The sequence below is a fragment of the Styela clava genome, chromosome 11, assembly GCF_964204865.1.
Source record: "Styela clava chromosome 11, kaStyClav1.hap1.2, whole genome shotgun sequence".
NCBI lineage: Eukaryota > Metazoa > Chordata > Ascidiacea > Stolidobranchia > Styelidae > Styela > Styela clava.
Window position 1 is genome coordinate 9,644,695 of NC_135260.1, and position 21,748 is coordinate 9,666,442.

A 21,748-nucleotide genomic window follows, 5' to 3' on the forward strand; every position below is an offset into this window, starting at 1 on the left:
AAGAAGATCTTTTTATGTCTGGGGGCCATGTGCAAAAACTTTCATCTGGTACCAATTCACAATTACTTCTTCAATTTAAAGAGGATTGACTGTGATTTATTCAATGTTCTATTTATTGTTTTGCTTTCATTTGTTGACTATTCAGAATTAAATGTGGTACATAAAATAACTGATGGAAAAATGGTATAAGCCAAAACTAGATATTTGTTTAGACGAATTTATGTAATCATTGTACATCGCACCTGATGAAGGTTTTTGTAACGGCCTCAGTGAGCTTATCTGTGGCTGCTTTGTGGGTTTCGAGGGCCCACTTTGAGAAACCTTGAACTAAAACAATGAAAAAACAACAATATACCCTTTTGTATAAGTTTTCTAACAAAGGATAGTGGCAGACTGAATTGACTTTTAATCCAACTTTGGTCATGAAGGCTGCAGCATCACCAAATTCTTTGAAATCAAGGTTTTTCCGTATTGCATTTCCATCGTTAACAAGAGTCCAACCGCTTTGTATCAGAGGTTTCAAAACCTTTCTTTCTTCTTTCGTCAACTTTTCTGGCCACACAAGTCCGTGGCAGTTTATTAACGGATCATGGGCATCTATTACAGAATAAGATGTACCAATGCATGACATGGTGACGCACAACAGTAACACGATTTTGACCATAGCCATTTTTTCTCCTCTGTTACCATTGGCTTACAAATTTTAACGAACATTATTGTCTTTATATATAGTATCTTCATTCCGAATATAAAAAAATGAGATTTTTTTTCTGATTTAATGCATAAATTATTACCATGCACCATCAATTATCCATACACTGCGTGACTAAATATTCTGGAAGTTCTCGTTTTTTAATTAAATATTCAGATTCGAGATATTTTTAGTTGGTAATATGACAGTAACTGAAACTTCTTCAGTAGTTTATTACCATACTTGTCAGAGTAGCATATATTCAACTTATTTTATCTTTGAACTTCCTGTTAAAGTGATTGGAATAAGTAATAACGACGACGTCAACATGATCTATAACGATTTATAGCTAATGACCCTTTGTGTCAAAACACAATTATTCGACTAATGTTGATTACAAATTAGCATACGCTGTGTAGGCTTTTTCCAAGCTTTGATAATAACATGCAGCTTCTACTTTTTTGATGCAACTTTTATGTCACATCACCTCACAAGGAACTCCTACATGATAGCCGTCTAGTATAATTTACAAATGGTTTTCTTAATTGATATGGCAACGTATATAAAGAGCATCTTTTGTCATATTCTCTTTTCTCTTATTTTTCTCTGTTGTTCGGAATGATTTTTTTAGTTGCAGAATCCCTGTTTATACAGAGAATGTATTTGGCTTTACTCTGATTTAATGTTAAGGTGGTACTTTGTGCAAGTTTAAAAATAATCATAATTCATTAAGTAAAATTTAATAGACAAAATATATTTTAGGACAATCAACTTGAATTTAAGGGAAATTATTGTATTTAATCAAATATTGAAATAAAATGGAAAATAAGAATGGAAAATATAAGTGACGATACTTAATGTTTAATGAACCTTTAATAAATTAGTTTGACATGTCGAAATTGGGCGCTGCAGAAGTGTGTGTACCAAAATGGAGGTAACTAATTTTGTTCGCTACTTTGCATCAAGTTGTGTAAAGGGACGAAAGCTTATGGTCAGCGGGTATATTCAGTTGGTCTCCGAACTCATAATAGAACTGAAATAAGGAAAATCGGAGTAAAATTAGTGCCTAACCCTAACCTGGTACACATACTACGTTAGTACCAAATAGTTTACCATGTCGAAATGGTATTTAATGAAAAAAAAACATTTTCATCATCGCAGGCAAGCAAATCATGTGTTAATTTGTTTAAATATCTTTTCAACGATACAAACAAATTAACACAATAATTGCTTTCCGTTGCCAGTGAATTAGTATTTTTTTATCAAATTCAATTTCGAAGAAATGATGTATCTGCAAAACTATGAGTTCAATTTCTTTACATTTGTCTCGTTTCATTGGTTATTCAACAACCAAACTTTGACATAAATTACCATGATTATTTTTTTTACTAAAAATTTTCTGAGAAAATACCAACATGACTTTGAATTGATTCCAGATTCTTGCAGTCGAAATTTGCAGTTTTTGTAGATTTAATGAAATTTTGATTGTTTTGCAGACTATTTTCAAATCAATTACCGGTGGCTCATTATTCATATTTGTTCTAATCATGTTTTGTAATAACATTTTTTTTTACAAAATTCATTTTATTATCTAAAATATTGATCTTTGCAAAGTTTGTTGCTTTTATATTCTACATCTATATCATTTTCAGGCCAAACGAGTATTTACATTTATTTGGTCTGCATCTATTTGACTGCCACCATTGATTTTTACCAATATAGTTCTTTCATCGAGTATTATATTGGATTTTTAACTTTTTTCCACATCTCCTTGGCATCTTGATACATTCTGTCCCCATCGCATTGTATCTATATGGTGTTTTCCTGAATTCGGTTCTCAACTGTGTAACTTTGCGATTTTCAAAATACATGGTGACTATTTGCCATTTTGGAAATGAGTTTTACTGTGCTCTTTTTTTTTCTGGTATGGGAAATTATATTAATGAATTCTGTATCTGCCACTGGTTGGTATTAACAATGAATAAAATTGACTTGTTTAGGTATTAAATCAAGAATAGTGAACCATTCACTTATGTTTTATTTTTTATTCCGTTTCCAATATTTCCAATTTGAATTCCAGATCCAACAAGAATGAACAACAATGTATGTGAAAGAACAATACATATGAGAAACATGGGAATCAAGTTGTTGAGAGAATGTTTGTATGAAGATGCGTCTGGCAAACCAAATATAACGTAGGTTCTACTGGTATTTCTATATATCTAAAAATCTGTTCGTGTTCTTACTATTTTTGTTATCCTGAAGGTTTTTCCTATTTTAATTCAAATTGAATGTCTACATCTCGTTACTAATCTTCAAATCATTTGCATGCACATCAATGCAGAATAATTATTTTTTAGAAAAGCACACCATCTTTCATGTAACCTTGTATTTCTAAAATAAATCTATCCATTATTTTATAAGATAATTGTACGGGAAAACTGTACCATCTAGTTCAGGGGTCGGGAACCTTTTTGGTCAAGAGAGCCATAAAATATACATATTTTCAATTGCATTTCCGTGCGAGCCATATAACATTTCTTCACTTAATCAGGCCTGAAATGTTTATTCAAAAGTCAACACATACAATGTCAATATACATTTAATGTGATTTCTGATGCTGCATGTAGTCGCTGCGGGCCTTGAACGGTTGGTTGCTCACATGCAGCCCAAGTTAAAATCTACGATACTCATCACCCTTTTTTCTTAGGCATCTCCGTAGTGTTTTTAAAACTCACAATGTCACAATATATGTGATGTCACAATATATGTTCCAAAATCCCCTTGTTTGTCACAATGCCTGTCTGGTAATTATCTTACATAACATAGCCATGTGCTGGAGGCGCGTTCTCAAACGCATTGGGAATTTCCTGCCAAATTTGGCTATAAAAGAGTTTGAAATTTTGTAACAATAGTAAGCTTAGTCTTGGGATATTAGATTTTTCTGGGAGCCATATGCCGTCACCAAAAGAGCCATATATGGCTCGCGAGCCATGGGTTCCCGACACCTGATCTAGTTCATGCTTATCCCAGAAAAAAAAACAGTTGCCATGAAATAAATTTAATGCGAATCATCAGATTTTCTAGGCAAAATAGGAAATTTATATTTGGCATGTCAAAGATATGTTTTTTTGTATTAGGCTGTTTGCTTAAAACATGGCTCTGTGCAAGGAAGCATTTATTGTCTGAGGAAATACAAATTCTGCATGAGCCAGCTTCTCTATTTAGCTATCGGCTTTATTAGCTTTATCATTAATATTTTATTTTATAGGTTCTGTGAGGATATTCAACGAACGTTAGGATGGGATTGGATGCTGCTATTCATGCAGGAGAATATTCATTCTTCTACTGTGGTTGAAATCACACTTCTGCTATTGGAAACACTAAGGTATTACTAATAGTGTCAGATACTTCAATTTCATTTATCATGTTTTATGAACCACTGGAAAATTTGAGAATGTTGAATAAATTGACCAGAAAAATCTGCGTAAATCTTCACAAAATCATAGCAATTGAATTTAGTGCTACAAAGATATGAACTGTTTTATTAATTTTCTCTTTATATGTAGAGTTAAATTGATGTTATTTTTGGTTTATCTGTCAAATTTTGAAATGAATATAATTTTAAACTATATTTTAAATCAAGAATTTGCTGCATTGAATGCAACCAATTTCGAATGTGTTCATATTCTCACAATTCCTAATTTACTACACATTTTATATAGCCCACACTGAAACGATCAGTGTATGTCCAAAAGAATTCAAATTGATTCAAAATTAATTATATTGGATATTTCAAATTCTTGATTTCGGGAATATCTCAAATAAAGCTTAGAATATACATAGACTACTTTGTTGAACATAAACATATCCGATATTCCATATTGATAATATTATTTTAGAAAGTTTTCGAAATAGAAAATTACATCGCCATCTCTGGCAATTGAAAAACATTGTTTATAATGTATTTTCCCCGGCTATAGAGTCGCTTTTCTGTACCTATTTTTATGGCCTGGTTTTGGTGGGGCCTTATTAGGCGGTTACCAGCTATGCTCATTTTATTTTTTCTGGTGTCGACTTTTTTGCATGGGTCTTTTCAAACCTGATTTGTGTTAACTTTATGTCTGGGTTAATATATTTTATAATGTATTCGAGGCCAAAGTAGCCATACGATGAAGCACTCCTTATTTATGCCCGATATTAGTACCCTTCAAAAAGAAAACGGTTACCACGAGATATAGAGATTGATTTATGAAACTTTGGTTTTGCCATTTCAGGTAAAAACGGCACTATACTGGAAAACACAGATATTGAAACACAGCTAATCCTATGAAATTATGAGGGCATATTAGTTATATTTATCGTATTATATTCATTTCAGATGTGGTTCCACTGGATTCAAGTATTCCCATCATTCCTCGTCAGTTTCAAGCTCATCATTGTCATCTGCTGCTTTATCCACTTCTTCCTCTCTAGTCGGAGCAGCTGGTGTTGCAGTAACTGGTATCAGTTCAAATTCAACATCTTATAACACGGCTTATGAAAGATTTAAATACGGTGAACTTTGTGGAGGATGGCTGGATGGCACTGAAGCTATTCTGGAGAGCAGTGCAGACTCATTACTTGGTAGGTTTTAATGAAAAGGGTAATTGTAGTTGAAGACTATATTTTGAAATGAAAAAGATAAAGTATGGATAACCAACCATCCACAGACATAAAAGCTTAAGCAACTTGAAAATTCCAGATATTGTGTTTCGAAACTTGTCGTATTAATTATTGCACTGCGTCAAATATTGCACTTTGTCCGGAAAATGTTTCGAGGACTTTACAACGAAAGACCAGATATTGAAATTTGCAAAAAAAATATTTGAAACTGTTCAAAAAGTGCACTTTAAGCCGGTTAAGTTTAAATCGAAAATATGTGTTTTTCTCATCTTTTCAAAAAAGATTTTTCAAATTTTACTTTTTCGACTGAAGTAATCAAATTTTGTACTAAAAAAGGGCTTATTCTAAATAAAGTAGGTAATAATAAACTTCTGAGTTGGTACTATTTTTAATGCCTCTAGGATTAGCTGCTCGTTCGAGTCTCTATTTGGAGCTGAAGTTTAAAAAATATCACCCTTTGATTAACAAAATAATATTGTTACCTGTTATTTTACATCTTTTCATAAATTAATTTCTAGGTTTCAATGTTGGTTCTGCTTCAGACAAACCATATCATCGACAAGTTTGTAGAGAATCTTGTTCTATTGCTGGATTTTCTGCTCTCGCTACATATCTTCTACGGCACATGAATTCACCAAGATTGTATATTGCTTTGTTACAATTCGCTGTCTCTGATAAACTCAGTGACCCACCTGACTTGAAACAGGTAATAATAAATGATTTTGTTGGAATTATTAAAGTGGTAAGTCGAGAAGACCGTTACAACCTATGAATCATATACTCTTGCCAGTTAGTCTCCAGTATGGTATTGGTCAGTCAATTCAATTTGTTCTAAACTAAAGTCTAGATAATTATTTATCTAGGCAAACTTCATTTGGTTTGTCATTTTTTGAGGAAATAAAATTATCTCCCTTTTTCTATATTTGAAATTTCATTGATAGTAGTAATTTAGTACTTTATTTTGCTTCGTGAATGATAACTTATACTTTATTAAATGATTAATTAAAACCTATTGTTTTTACATAACATTCATTTCTCCGATATTACCTTGTTTGCCATCAGCGAGTTTTTGAAATCATCGAGTGGCTTTAAGCGAAATAGATGCGTCCAATTTTTTGATCTTTGGTACATCCTATTTACTACTGAGCAACTCTTCAATACTACATATAACATAAACAATAAACTCTACTAGAAAGGTTTTTGTTGAAAAAACAAGCGACCCAAGAAAAGTTTCATCCTAGTTTTGGGTCACGTTTTATAGGTTGGGAAATTCTGCCTTTGAGTGGGCAAGTTTGAGAAACTATGTTATAAGTCTGTTCCCTGAACCCAAACTTGACTTGATATTCGCTAAAATAATTGTTTCCAGATTGATTTGGACACCATGTATGAATATATATTTGGTTTGAATGCAAATGCTGGAGGACCTGCAAGTCCTCGATCTAAATTGAAGCCAAGTTCTAGTTTTACTGGAATTTCCCAATCAAATCAAGCATCGGTGGCAATGAGTCTCGAAATCTTTCAAGTTATCTTGTCCATGGTCAGATCCATGATAAATCAGGTATTTATCCTTATGCATATTTTTTCTGTATTTTTTTTTAAAACGACGCTTATTCACGCCATTCACTCTGAACAAAGCCTCGTAAAAGCAGCAACTGGTAGCTAATGTTGTTTTCCTTCGAAATACAGAGTGACCCAGAATGAATAGAACCCAGGTCATTTGGAACATATTCTAGAGCAGGGGTGTGCAAAATGTTTCGTTGGTAGGCCATAAAACCACCTTACCTGCTGAGTCACACAAAAAATTTAGTGAGAATGCGACTATTGCCTAACCATACAGTAATAAATGCATCGGGCAATGTGGCGAAAGATATAACGTAAAGACAAGAGCAAAAAAATCATTTATTTTTATACATGCGAGTGCCTCTTCAAACATAAATTGTCGAGTTAGGATTTTATACTAGAGTTGGAGTATTGACGAGGGCCAGTCATTAGCAGCTTAGATTTCTGAAACGTTTGGGTACAAACAAAAATAGGAATCGGAAGACGTCAGATGTGAAATGAATTATTGATTACATTCAATTATAATATATATATTAAATTCCTAATTTTTGAACTACTATAATTCTAAATTTAAAATAGCTTCATTTTGAAATCTGTCATTTTGATTCTTTAGCATTGAATATCTGAAGGTTAAATTAAAACTCAAGATTTCACTTATTATCTGATGTTTGATTAATAGAACATTTATCTCAACTTTTCTAACTAACCGAATTCATTTTTGAATGCTTAAAAGTTTTTGTCATCAAAAATTGCCTATCATGGAGTTCAGAGCTGGATTCGAAATTTTTCTTATTCGGGAGTCAAAGGTCAATTTTCTATGACCTCCACAGCCCGAAACAATAAATCAGCAAGGTTATGGCAGAAAGGAATGTGAATGTTTTGGTCTGATTACTTTACCAGACCCTTGTAATCATTGTGATATTACTTGTTGTTACTTAGTAAATATTACTTGTTCACATGTTTGTGTAAGAGTGCTAGTTTGGTGATAGTGCATTATAGTTTGTAACTGGCCTGGATAAATAATCTATATATGTTTATCTTCCTTGAGGGCAAACAAACTTTTCAGGAGTGATTATTTTAAATGATTGTACTTTTTTTTTTCAGAAATGGCAGAATGAACCATCAACCTCATGGCTACAGACTTATCCAATTGTTATGCTTCAAACATTGATATTTATTTATCAATTCAATTACAATTCTTTGGCATCAGTATTTGTATCTCATGATTTCATATCTTATCTTTGTGCAACTATCTTTCCAACCGAAGATAACACTTTTTATGTAAGTTTTATTATTCAATGTATCTTTGTTCGTAAATTAAATAAAGCGAATATTTTTATTGAACATTTTTCATGATAAAATTACAACATGTGAGCCACTCATTGAAAGTGCTTTGTCTTCCCTGTGTTAAGATAAGTATCAGCTTTTAAGTCTTCTCAAAGTTTTATGATCCGTTACCTCATTGCTTTTAACATTTTTTCTTCAGTTATATCATGTGTCATATGTAATATAAAGAAGCAAATGAACAAAACTAAAAAATAAATGCATTATGTCAAAAAGAATCAAACAAATCACAGTCGATTCACTTTAAATTATTGTAGTCATTGTGAATTGAACCTAGTGGCCCAAACCCCTCTCCCTCACTTATGGCCTTCTAGGACGAAGTTTCATAAACCCTGTTTTCATGTTCTAGATTATTTTCAAATTCCTGTTTAATTCATTTCACAGATGGTTCCATATTTTTCTATCTCTGGAACAAACAGCAAAACTGCTACATCCAGCGTTCCGACTACTCCGAACGAAGAAAACCCCAACAATATCCCTGCATCATTCACTTCTGATACTCTTAACAAGGAAAGTCTACTTTCTACCCATCCATGCAAAAAGTTTATCTTCAGTCTCATTCAGCATATTATATTTGATTCGTTATCACTGCCATCAACATCGTCAAATTCAGGGAAGCATGCACAAGTTATTGATATCATACTAGAGGTGGGTTGTAATTTTATCATACTCAAATTATGAATATGTGGACTCATGTTGAGACAATACTTTTTTCTAAACTTATGTTTCTAACTACGAAAAAATGCGATGTATAATACAGAAAAATGCTTTTTTTTACATTTTAAAATCGGGTCTTCCAACCTGCTAAACCACCCCCCCTGGGTACGCACTGGACTTCACTAATTCAACGCTGTTTCAAGTCTTGCGTCACTTTGCGTTTGTTGCCGCTTAACGCACTCACTATCTGTGTTTATCCATAAGTTTGCTCAGAATAAGTCTTTCTTGCGTTAGATTTGTTTCATTGGGATGAAAGAAATACAAGTGTTTTCTTGTTATTTAAACTAATTTGAACTAATGTTTTATTCATTTAATGCTAAATAAACTCTTCTATCTATTCCTATTTATCAACATTTCCCTTTTTTGTACAATAATTAGAAATTAACAATGTCAAACAAAAATTTTAACATATTGTAGTAGTCAAAATTCCAATAAAAGTTACCTGATTTAATACGAAGATAAGTGGCATCGAGCTAACTGAATAAACTGACTTTATATTTCTGTCTTCAGATACATTATTAAATCAAATATATTCAATCCTAATGTTTCTCACATACACAAAAATTTTATTTCAAAATAGCCAGGCAGATTTTTTATACAATGCTTCAAAATTTTTTGCTCCAAACAAGACCATGTGCATGCAGCTACTGATATCTACCAATATTTAATCCAACCTTTCGTATATCTCAGCACACTATTGAGCTCTTTAAATATTTGCGGCTCACCTATCACAAAACATGAACATTTTCTACTCATGAAGCCATTTTGCTATAAAATAACAAAAAACAAATGAGATCTAATAATCTTTGTCTATATTTAAACACATGTTGTTTCTGCCTTACAAAATTATCATTTCCAAAAAGTGCGATAGTTGATCCCGAATTTTTTTTTTGTAGTTACCGATATTATAACTGTTTTCTTACAATAATGTACATGAGAGCGCCTTCGTTTTGATGGCCCTTCCCCGTTCCACAAAGCGCCCTTATTATTATCAAAGGTATTCTCATTTTGGTGGTTTAATTTATCATTGATATAATTTGTCACTCAGAAATGAATTGTTTTCAAACGATAAACCGTCTAATAATGAATCACTATCAATTTAAAACAACTTTGCTCATCAATTTATATCCAATTTTTTTCAGTTTTCACCAGAACGATGCACAACATCGCAACTAAAGGAGTTTCAAACAGACATCATAAACCATCTTTTTTCCAATCTTATTGCTGCTGAACCGTTCTTGGGAGAAACCGGTGTTCTTTTGACCCATGGAAACCTCTCGCATACCGGGAATGCAAATACTAAAAAAGGAAATTCAAATGTAGGAGCAGCATATGATAATATTCAACAAAATGTCGCTTACTTTGCTTCAAGAGTTGTGGACAGAGTATGGTTAGGTGAGTAAGATAACATAATAATTCAATTATAATGACTGTAATGCTTTTGTAATATTATAACCCAATATTGCTGAGGTCGTCAAGCAGAGATGTCCAAAATCTCTTTTCGGAAAACATTCTTGGTTATTGTTCTGAATATACTGTAATATTGGTCATATTTAGCGATTAAATTTGCAGAAATTTTTGTATATTTTCATAAATAAAAATTGCTAATGCAGTTTAGTTTTAGATCAGTGGATCTCAAATCTTCATGATCCATGGCCCCCTTTTAAAGATTCAACACCTAGTTTCAACGAATTTCAATCAGTTATTTTATGTCTCGCGTTTAATATCAAAAAGGCCAACCAACAAGCAAAGAATAAATGCAGTACCGTAGAGGAATAAATCACAAAACAATTTAATTCAAATTATTATAGCCATTGTGAATTCTACCTAGTGATGGTCTTTGCCTGTTGCCCTCACAGAACTGCTCCATGTCTCCCTTGAGAGCGGGGATTTTGATTGATTTTGTAGTTTGTACTGTGTCAGTATTTAATTGAAGTCTATTTTTTTGTATGAACATTAGATGTCAAATGCATTTAATGACATTTTCGAGTAAAAATATTCTATATTCCTCTTAAAATTGTATGTGTAATATATCTAATATCACCATTTTGACTGTATTAAGGTATTCGGTTCATTTAGGGCATCTGTGCCAAAATTGAACTAAATATGAGATTAAATAATTCTGCTCTTAACTCGTTATTTTAATATTACATTTTCCTTATTTCAGACATGTATAACCAAGACACAAAAACTATTTTTGAATTCATTCGAAAGCTTGTTGTTCAAGGCAGACATAAAGGTAATTTAACTCGTTAACTACCAAATTTTTGTCACAGTTTATATTATAGTGGGCATATGATAGGATTTACATATTTCCCGGGGAAGAGGAAAGCCGATAAGGCGGCTTAATCATATGGCAAACCACGGCCTCTCATCCGGTTACCAGTCCATGTCGGGTGTAGGATTAGTTAGCCAGTTATTTATTTTCAGAAGCATGTTCTTGATGGTAGAGGCAATCGTAATCGTCCAACGGTTAGGGTTAACCACCCTACGACAGCGAAGAGTTCACCAATCTCCTCGCACATTATTATCCCCACGGAATTCGAATTGCAGGGTAATCAGGTGCGGTACCGAGCCTATTTTTGACGCTTAGCACAATCCGCCATAGAGGGCAACAGCGTGCTTATGCTATTCACTCGTATGTAACACGCACTTTGAATTTGTGATTAAAAATCAGTACAGACTTTTGCATGTTTATACTCGGAGAAATAAAGTATGTTTTTTAATTTGATTTACTCTGCTTTACAGCTAGCAAATGCTCCTCATCACTACTTGATAGTTTGTACCGAAGTCTATATCGAGTCATCTTGTATCAACTAAGTCGAAGACATCAAAGCGTATCCGAGCAGATGACAGTACTCGATGCATTACACAGTCTTACGTCAAACCAAGAACTTATTTTTGATGCCAAAAGAAATGATCACTTATTTGTTTCTGGATTGTGCCATTGTCTTTTTATGCTATCTGGTGACAGGTGAATATTTTCTTTTTTTAAGAAATATATTTCCCATAAGACGGAACTTAATTTTAGGTGTCAATAAAATATATGATGATGCATGGTTTATTTATGGTTTAGTGGGAAAATATTACTTAACGCTGCAAACACCTTTCTTTTGAATTATGAAATAGTCCTTCTTGTAGTATGAGACTATCACTTATACTCATTATTCTACCGTTATTGTTATGAAATTTTCTAATAGACAAGTCATGCAGTCATTTAGACTCGCAACCTATTTGTGTTGAAAGAAGGAACTTTTCAATTTGTTATATTCTGTAGTGAAATAATGAACTGGACTGGCCTCAATATTCATTGTTCGCGATGCCAACATAATTGATCTATTGAGTTGTCCATTTATTAATCAAGATGCTGCTTCTGAGATTACCAAATTAATCAGTTTTAGTTTATCGAATGAACGGTAAACAGACTGCTTTCTTTTGACCTGTGTCCAGAATGCAGATGACAGATAATTTCAAGTTATAACTTCTATTCGTGGTATTAAGATTAAAAAAAAATTAATCTATTTCTGAAATTTCTTTTTATGACCAATGTTATGTTACGCTATATAATTCATACATATTTTCGAATATTTGATCATTTATCTTCAAATCGGCTTTATAAATTATTATTGCAGGCATTTCTTAAGAATGTGGTTAGAAATTGATTTCACTGTAGGGTTGTTTATTTATTAGGTATATCACTATAGCATAGTAAGTAATAACGTCTAAATTGTTGTCCATATTTCAGTGCTGGTGTTGGATTTGGGGTTGAAGAAATACAAAGACAAACAACCTGGCATATTGTAAATCATGATAACACTGTCTCAGAAATTGAAACAGGTGAGTCAAATCCTAAAATCTTTGCCACAAATAATACAAGTGATTCTCAACTTTTTTATTTTGAGGGTGAACTAAAATTGTAAAAAGTCTCAAAGATCGGGTTTTGTATGAGTACTGTGATTGTTATTTCGTCAGGGCTGTTCTATTATTTGAATTTATTTGCTGAATGCATATTTATATACGCCTCATATAATCATATACTATTTAACTCAATAGGGCGTAAATGTACCTACAAAAATTTTGTTTACTGTCTCATGGAAAGCCCTTATATAATTTACCTTTACTAAGAATACTTATGTAGCCATACAACTACTATTACAACTCAATCGTAAGTTCGGCTACTTTTTTCAATCCACAAATTTTTTCGCTTAACTAATCTTTCGTGCTGTACTAGTGTACTTAATAGTAACACTGCGTTAATATAGTAGCAAATTTAAAACATTGGGTCAAATCAGCATTGGGTAAAAATCCATAAACTCCAAGTTGCAGGTCATGGATCATCCGAGTCTCGAGTCTGGTCCATCAGTAACTAGGTTAAGTATCATAGGCGGTTAGTTTACGACGAATCAAAATCATTTCATTCCATTTTGATGACTCTAGCTAATCATTTTGAGTCTTCCCTGAATAGTGACTCGAGTTGAGTCAATAACTTTCCTCAACACTGCTGTCAATGTACCGACATAGGAGTGTCATTCATCTAAAACTAAATTCATATTTGTCATTAAATTATTTATGTCCTCTAGCTGAAGAAGCAGAAAACCCATCAGGTCCCGGACAGCCAGCAACTCCACAAGAAAAAGGCAAAATCTTATTGTCTAAATCAGCAGCGAGAGTATGGGGAGAACTCATGTCATCAAAGAAAAATTCAGTGGAAGATATATTCAAGGTATCTATCTCAGACAGCAAATAGCATTTTGATCCTTATACAGAGATTTTCCTGGAACTTAATAATGGCCTGATGGCCCATGTATTGAACTGGATTTGAAAAGGATAATGATTGATCATACTTAGCTATTAGCTATTGTGAGGTTTTATGAGAATACGATATTGCGGGGCCTAGTCTAGATACACGTCATGATGATATTAACTAGAAAAGCAATCAATTTTTAAATAAGTGCAATCTTGATTCGAATTTTGGTGTTTTTATGAGCAGTGGAGCAAAGTCTATCTATCTCTGTGAATTGTCCGCCTCAAGTAATTTTCAAACATGAAAAGCATCTTTTATCAGATGTTACATGGGGGCGCCTATTGATGTGTGTGGCCTACCTACTGCGAACCTCGAGTTCTAGAATGTTCACACTTGCAGTAAATCTCTGTTAGTCTCACTATTGAATATATAAAAAATGCTGATTGAAATTTGCAATTCTTTATGTAATATTTTTGTTAACTGGGCTGTAATATAGCAAATTCATTTTTGACTTCCCACGCCATCATAGGAACGTTTCTCATTATAGCATATCCGCTACTGCTTCCTCCATCATATAAGCTTACCTGGTACAAGAAGCCTGTAAAGTAACAACTTCTATATCTGATAGTGTTCGTTGTTGGTCATAGGATTAAACGGTCTTTTAGGCTTTGCTTTCCCTGTGAATAAATATGTGAATTCTGTCTTGTTCCCAGGTATCCTTCCATGATCTTGGGTCCAGTCAATCCAATCTGGATTCAGCAAGATTACGAATCAAAGAGTCAGCTGCAAAATTATGGTCGAATTATCTCACTCTCGAGAAAAAGGGTCAAGCCGGAACAAAGGAAATTGTATACTTAAATGTAAGTGTTTTGATCTTGAGACTAAAATCTGTCAAATTGCGGTAACATGGGTTTGAATGGTGTGGTGGATTGGGGTGGCATAAGCAGCCACTGCAGGAAACTACTATACTTGAAACGTTGAAAGAACAAAAATATTTCAGGTTCGAAATTGCTTTATCAATTTGCTACACCCTGATTTGTTTTTGATTGATTTGTCTGAGTTTTTTTTGCAATGCCATCATGGGAAAGTCTAACACTTCAACTTAAAGGCCGCCGCACCCACAACTCAGTAATTTCCTCAAACTAGGACTGATCTTCTAACTGCCTAAGAGACTTGACTTAAGACCCGAAAAAAAATTGTGTCCAATCTTCGGGACTCTACTTACGATACGAAAGAGTGCGACTCGGGGTGCAGTGAATCAACTTGCGACTCAATTTTTGAACTTTTCTGGGACTCAAAGATGAATCGAATGATCCACAACTCGTTGACTAGGAACTTGAAGAGTTCAAGAGACTTGCACCAAACACCATTGTTAACATTTATTTAGTAAACAGTGGGAAATGGCAATGACCCTGATTGTTACCTTTATTTATTGTATCACGTATGGTGGCATATGTCAGTATTGATTTTCATTGACGTCTGTTTGTTCAGAAATTGGCAAAAAAAATGTCATCACTTGCAATGTTAGGATCTGGAAGAAAAACAAAGAAAGAGACTGGAAATAAATCACACAGGCATTTTACATTGCAAGTAAGTTAAACTAGAATTTCATACCAGCTTCTGCAAGGATCACTACAATACATGAGTATAAAATATATTTAACTTGTCAGTACTGTATGTTGGTTTGTGCCCACAAAACTTCAGATTCCAAATATGGTATTTTAATTTGCAATTTGTGCTTTGAATTATGTATGTATGTTTATTCAATTTTAATAGGATATGACCAATGAGAAAATAAAATTTCAAGGCATATTGTATAAGACCATTTGTACCATGCATCTTGAATAAGTACGAATAGAAACAGATGATGTTTTTTGAACCAAGCCTTTCGAGTGCAAGGTTCCTATTGCCAGAAGACTCTTTTCAAAAAGCAGAAACAAAGTAATGGATGCTATTCTGGATCCTAGTAATTGGCATTTGAAAAGATTTGATTACTTTTTTGTCTTTCATCTCTTAATTTATGTTGGTATGGTAATAATTCATAATCTTAGAATGGAATCTATATAAACGTTCGCCAGTAGACAACTCTAGTGTAAGTTATTCAAACTATGTTTGTTTACAAATGTCTAAACACAAATTTATACAAATATACATAAATTTTACGGCGATAATGTATTTAGGTAATTAAAGCAAAGTGCGAAAAGGTGTCATTGGCCATTATGTCGCTATTTAACTCGAAATGAATGAAGCAAATATATATGGTTTAGGAACATACCCTATAGGTTTATAGGTTTACGATCGTTTTGTTTATCACAAGAGTGTAGGACTTGCCACCATTTGGTAGGAAGATTTTTAGGCCGACATAGCATTAATTTTTGGGTACTCCTGTAGTATGTGTACCAGATTAGGGTTAGGCCATAATTATATTCCGATTTTCCTTATTTTAGTTCTATTACGAGTTGTGGAGGTGTCTGTGTTAGCCATGTGAATATACCCCCTGCACATAGTAATCAGTCCCTTTACACAACTTGATGTAAAGTAGGCAACCCAAATCAGTTACTTCCATATTGGTACACACACTTCTGGAGCGCCCTTTTTTGTTGTCGAGACTAGACTTAGAGAAATGTTAATTTTAGTATCACTGTCAAATAGTCAAACACATTTATATTATAAAATTAATAAAAGCAGGGTCAAAGACTAATCTGTATTGGTTAATACTGTGCTGTTGGTTATGTTAACTTCTCAACAACAGAGGGAATTAGTGTTTGTTATGTTAGTCGCCCTATTGATGTAAATTCAAAGGCACAATATATTTGATTATTTTATTTATGTTTGTTCATATCAGTGACGCATTTCCAGTGGAAAATACCTACAATGGTCTTCTTCCCAAATAAGCTTGACGACGGTTGACGTTTTCATACAAAAAATTTTTGTTTTTGTTCTTGGAATGAGTAACGTTAGGATTTGATTTTCGTCTGTAAATACGGAGTCTACAAACGTCACGTCAAAAAAAAAAAAACGCTAGACTTCAAAAATCAAACCAACCAACAATGTATAACCAACCACCTAACCAACTAATGTATGTATTTTTGTAATTTTTATCCTACAATTTTGAATTTTCAACTGATTACTGATCTTTATCATTTGCAGTTTTATCTGAAGAAGTTGGACTATGATTTAATGAAATCTCATAAATATACTTGATATTTCGTGGAAAGAGATTATGTTATTTTTATTTATCTTCAAAAATCGTTACCAATCGTTTTATCATTAAGAACCTATATATTTACAATTCAAGAAAAACTAACTAAGCATTTTCATATGTATTACAATTCAGAAATTCTCATCTGCAATTCGACTCTAAAAAATATTCGAAACTCACATACCTATTTTAAGCTTTGATTCTGTTCCTCGGCTTGGTTCGAGAACAAAACAAATTAACAGCGCGTAGATTACCGTTGTAAATAGTCATCGATGAAGCCTAATGAAGTTGGTACAAAAGTATATGTCTCGTAATGACATCAGTTAAAAAGAAAGCAACCTTACTAACGACTCCCGACTCGCCTTCTGGGCGTGATTTATGGGAGAATTCACCGGAGAAACGTTTTTTTATTTCCGATCTATCGCTGTTTACAAGACCGTAAAGTGAACAGTACAGATTACAGATTATCGGGTCAGCTCGAATTTCGAGGTTGTTAGCACGCGTTTGTGTATTAAAGCTTGGAGTTTTTGAATTTAGGACATGGTGAGATTTTAATATTTATCCCGGGGGAGAATAAAGCCGATAAGACGGATAAACTATATAGAGAACAACGCCCTCGCCCGTTTATCAGTTGAAGTTTCCCAGTCCTGGAGTCGATTGTAAATTTTCCACTGTTCCACAGCCAAGAGCGTAGCCAGTCCAAAAAAAAATATTTATTGCGGGATGGGGCAATTATTTTTGTATAATGACGTGATACGTCGCTCACTGGTGACTTTTGCTCCTGACAAAGCCAGATAAAAGTAGACACTATTATCTTTGAGAATCGCTCTACAGACGTATTCCGGTGTCGAAGTTATCCAACGCATATAAGCGCGCTTTTTCATCTATTTCACTCGGTTTATTTGGTGAAAGGATTATTTATTGATAGCAATTCAGAAAACGTCCGGTTTTCAGTAAATCGTCCAAAAATAAAGCAAAACATTTTTGGAAAAGGCTCATTGTTGTTGGAAAATGTCTTACTTCAAATGCCGTAAAATTGCATTTAAAAAAATGTTGATTTTTTTTGGGGGGGGGGGGGGGACACGGCCCCTCAGCCCATCCCCTGGCTACGCGTATTTTCCACAGTCCTGCTTCAAATACCTCTATATCAACAATGTGCGGATAACCGGCTATTACTTCCAGTACTGTATATAATCAAGGGTTTATCGCGGGTACACGGCATTGAGATATAGTTTATAGTGAGTGAGAACGGGATGCATGTAGGGTATTATCGGCCGTATAGTAGTATATGTAGTGTTACGATTCGATTTTGTTCTATAGTTTTTATAATACTGAGAAGATTATATTAATAGAAAGTGTTTCAACTTTGGGATTGAAGAAATCAATACTATGTCGCATTATACCTCAATTCATCCGATTTCGTAGTATTAATCTTTAAATTGTCGTTCGAATTTACTAAATTCCCACCAGTTGTATATCGGTATTACGGTTATGCGTGATGCGTAATACAACGTACAAATTTAATTTCGTTACAAAAAGCGTGGCCATGGTTGGCACAATGATACATGTATGGAAATCAATTAAGCGGTATGACGGGGCTTCCTATGAAACTGGCTCAGGCCATCTTGTTTGGAATTTTCTGCATAGAAGCGATTATCGGTGTTGTTTTAATCGTTTTTTAAGTCGTTGCAACCATTTTCCCAGCTAATGTTTACCTTAGTATGTACTGTAGTAGGCAGAAATATGTTACATTTCCTCGGTTCGTATTATGAAATAACCGCGCCAGAAATCGATGATATTAAACAATGGAGGTTTCGGTGTATCTACTTTGTATTCGGTTTGAATGTCTATAATAGTGACTTTGAATATCTACGGTCGTTTTGTTGTTTAATGTGGCACTCAATAGAAAAGCGTTAAAGCAAAGCAAAAGGCTAGCAAAGATCGTTAAAGTCTGAGAACGTCTGGCCTAGGTTAATTGCAGAATTTGTTGCTAGGTTGAGGCCGTTTTTTTCTGAAATACCACAAACATGTATTTGTTTCAATATTTAAAAAATTTCGTATACCAAACTTGAGCTTTTTATATTGATTATCGCTTATCACATAGAGTCAAATCGGCTACAAATGATATCAAAATATTGGTTAACTGTACTATTTTTCTAAACAAAACGCACACGCTTTATGTGTACATTTCATACAACCCAAATTTGCAATACGCACAATATTGTTGACGATGACGCACAAGGTCACGATGATATCATCGTGTGAATGTAGTGACGTCATTCGACAAGATATTCTCTTTAAATTCAAAGATCATTTTAGTATCAAGCTTTGCTGGACCATGAAACCCAAATCTTATCAATGGCCCATACTTGGCTAATGAATATAATTCTTTAATAATGATGGACCTATTTCGTAGAATTTATAGACAAGAGTAGGAATATGAGAAATATCGAAATTAAATATTTACGACGGTAGTATTATTTGCTAACGATGTTATTTCCCATTTCATTGTTGAATATTTCTTCGGTTCATTTGTATGTCATTTGGAATCGCTAATAAACGTAGTCGATCAACAAACAGTATTCATTCACTGATAGCGTTATTACGAGGTAGGATGTTCTATTGTCTTGCATAAATATGTGGCGTTATTCTGACCCATCTCCCCAGAGTAAGATTGTGTAGGGTATGTTCAGCCCCCGTTTGGCTGGTGGCTTGTCTAAGCCCCAATCAGGAGAGAATATCGTGAATATTATTTTTTTCCTCAGAATTTGCGACGAATCGCAAGTATGATTATATTTTATAGAATATGTTTTGGTTCATGGGTTAGAAGCAATTCCCAATGCTTCTGAAAATTTTGTCGTTGTCGAAGGGCACTTACAGAAAGATGCTTTTTTTTACATTTCAAAAAAGGGGAAATTATTTCCGAAATTATGGTAGTAATTTGACCTCCGTGTCCATATATTTGAACGTTGCTCTTTTGTTGTACTTATCCTAACCTAACTAAAATTAGTCTCTCGGGCTCTCGGCGATAACAGAAGGTACTATATAACCTTTTTCGACAAGTTTAATTCATTGATTAATTAAATCATTTATAATAAGAAAATGGAGTTATCTAATTTATGAGTACAAAAGTTTTAGGTCATAATTTATTTATACTTCGAAATCCAATTCTACTACCGACAAATCGCCGCCGAACATCTCAGGTTACACTCTGACTAATTTTGTATTTATAGGTTTTAACTGCTTTATCGTAAATTTTAAGACTACGCTAAAAGTTCGTCGTTACCTTACAAGGCAAATTATTTTACGCGCGATTAGACTATGACGTCATTTGTCGTCTGCTGGCGAAAAAATACGTGGCATATCGTAAACAATGAGATTTTATTTTTAATAATTGAGATTGGTCAAGTGTGACCCAGAGTATGAGTGAAATATTTAATTTGAGTTGGCAATGAAATTATATTCGACTTCAGAAAAGTTAAGTTGTGAGTTGTAGAAATAATTCTACCCGAACCAACCAATTTTTTGATCTATACTTTTTTGATTTTGTTTATTCTAGGTTAGGATAATTTAGAGAAGGCGAAAAAACAGCCCACTTATACTAACCTAATACCTAAAATTAACGGAATAAAAAAAAATATAATTGCGGGCAATTGCAGGATACATCAGCACCATTACCTCCGCCTAACTGCTTAGCACGGTGAATTTAAGTCTTGTATATTCCTAATAAACCTACAGATGGCGTATTCGCCGATGAATTACCGAGTTTTTATTAAGTCTTATATGACTTTGTGATCGTTGTATATCAGTTGTATCATGGACTCGATTCCAACTTTATCATTATTTATAAATACAACCCCATTAAAATTGAAAACAGCCATAACCCAGACATCTGCCCGTCTGTCGTATTGTCTGTCTGTTTTTTCGAAAAACATTCACACGCCCTATCTGATTAAGGTGTTCAATTATGCATGTTAATGCTTCTTAACATATGTCTTATTTTGTTGTATATTGTTTTCAATAACCGTGTTATATTTTGATCAAGCTTGTTCCAATGACACGTACGCTCGATTATGTATAACTCATGTTTGCACCTTTAATAATGATAATTTGCATATAGTATCACGCAAAGCGAAAATTTGCCGAAATATGTCAACATTTCTTGTGAATTCCTGCTCTCGAAGAACTAAGTGTATTTTGAGCTTAATTTCGTTTCTCGTTTCTGTCCAAAACACGTTGCTAACGGGTTGTGCTAATTTTAAAATCAGTTTGGAGAAATATACGAAGCGATGCATACGCTATTTTTAGTTATGAGTTAGGCGTAATGTGGGATAGTCATGGGTAAGGCATACAATGGACATTTAACGTGAACAGAAAAGGGATATAAAAATGTAAACAAATTTCCATAATTCTATACTTAGGGGTGTTATTTCATACAATACCACTCTTCGGCGACCAGGGTTGCAGTTTTCCGTAGTGTTGCGACAATTGAAGTCAGCTGAATGATAATGGAAAGCACTAAAGCCTCTCCAAAGCCACAAAATGTCATTTTCATAAAATCGGGTCTGGTGTCTTCAGACATTTCAGCTAAGCTTTTTAATTGAAGATCATAATGTGCGTTTCATATTGACCAAAATCGTAGTTGTAACGTTAGCAAAATGATAAAAAGTTACGACATAAAACGTCTTCTTCGAAGTTTTAACGAAGCGTCTTCTTCCAGTGATGTCATTCATTTTCTTGTCGGGTTACTTTAGGTCAACTTAGGCGAGATAAGATTATTCGAAATAGAAGAAGCGCTCAAAGTCCACTTTTTCGCAATTTAGAG

The 21,748-nt window shown here is 33.6% G+C and overlaps 1 protein-coding gene across 1 annotated transcript in view; it reads left to right on the forward strand.

Annotated features, from left to right (window-relative positions):
• LOC120347118 (WD repeat and FYVE domain-containing protein 3-like) overlaps positions 1–21,748 on the forward strand; it is an 86,470-nt gene that overhangs the window by 44,174 nt on the left and 20,548 nt on the right. Inside the window, exons 32-45 of the mRNA XM_039416966.2 lie at positions 2,772–2,886; positions 3,963–4,079; positions 5,073–5,317; positions 5,875–6,062; positions 6,723–6,914; positions 8,021–8,197; positions 8,645–8,908; positions 10,120–10,372; positions 11,145–11,216; positions 11,726–11,951; positions 12,723–12,814; positions 13,558–13,700; positions 14,435–14,581; positions 15,213–15,311. Coding sequence (XP_039272900.2) covers positions 2,772–2,886; positions 3,963–4,079; positions 5,073–5,317; positions 5,875–6,062; positions 6,723–6,914; positions 8,021–8,197; positions 8,645–8,908; positions 10,120–10,372; positions 11,145–11,216; positions 11,726–11,951; positions 12,723–12,814; positions 13,558–13,700; positions 14,435–14,581; positions 15,213–15,311 — 2,330 coding nt within the window. The remainder of the gene's footprint in view (positions 1–2,771; positions 2,887–3,962; positions 4,080–5,072; positions 5,318–5,874; positions 6,063–6,722; positions 6,915–8,020; positions 8,198–8,644; positions 8,909–10,119; positions 10,373–11,144; positions 11,217–11,725; positions 11,952–12,722; positions 12,815–13,557; positions 13,701–14,434; positions 14,582–15,212; positions 15,312–21,748) is intronic.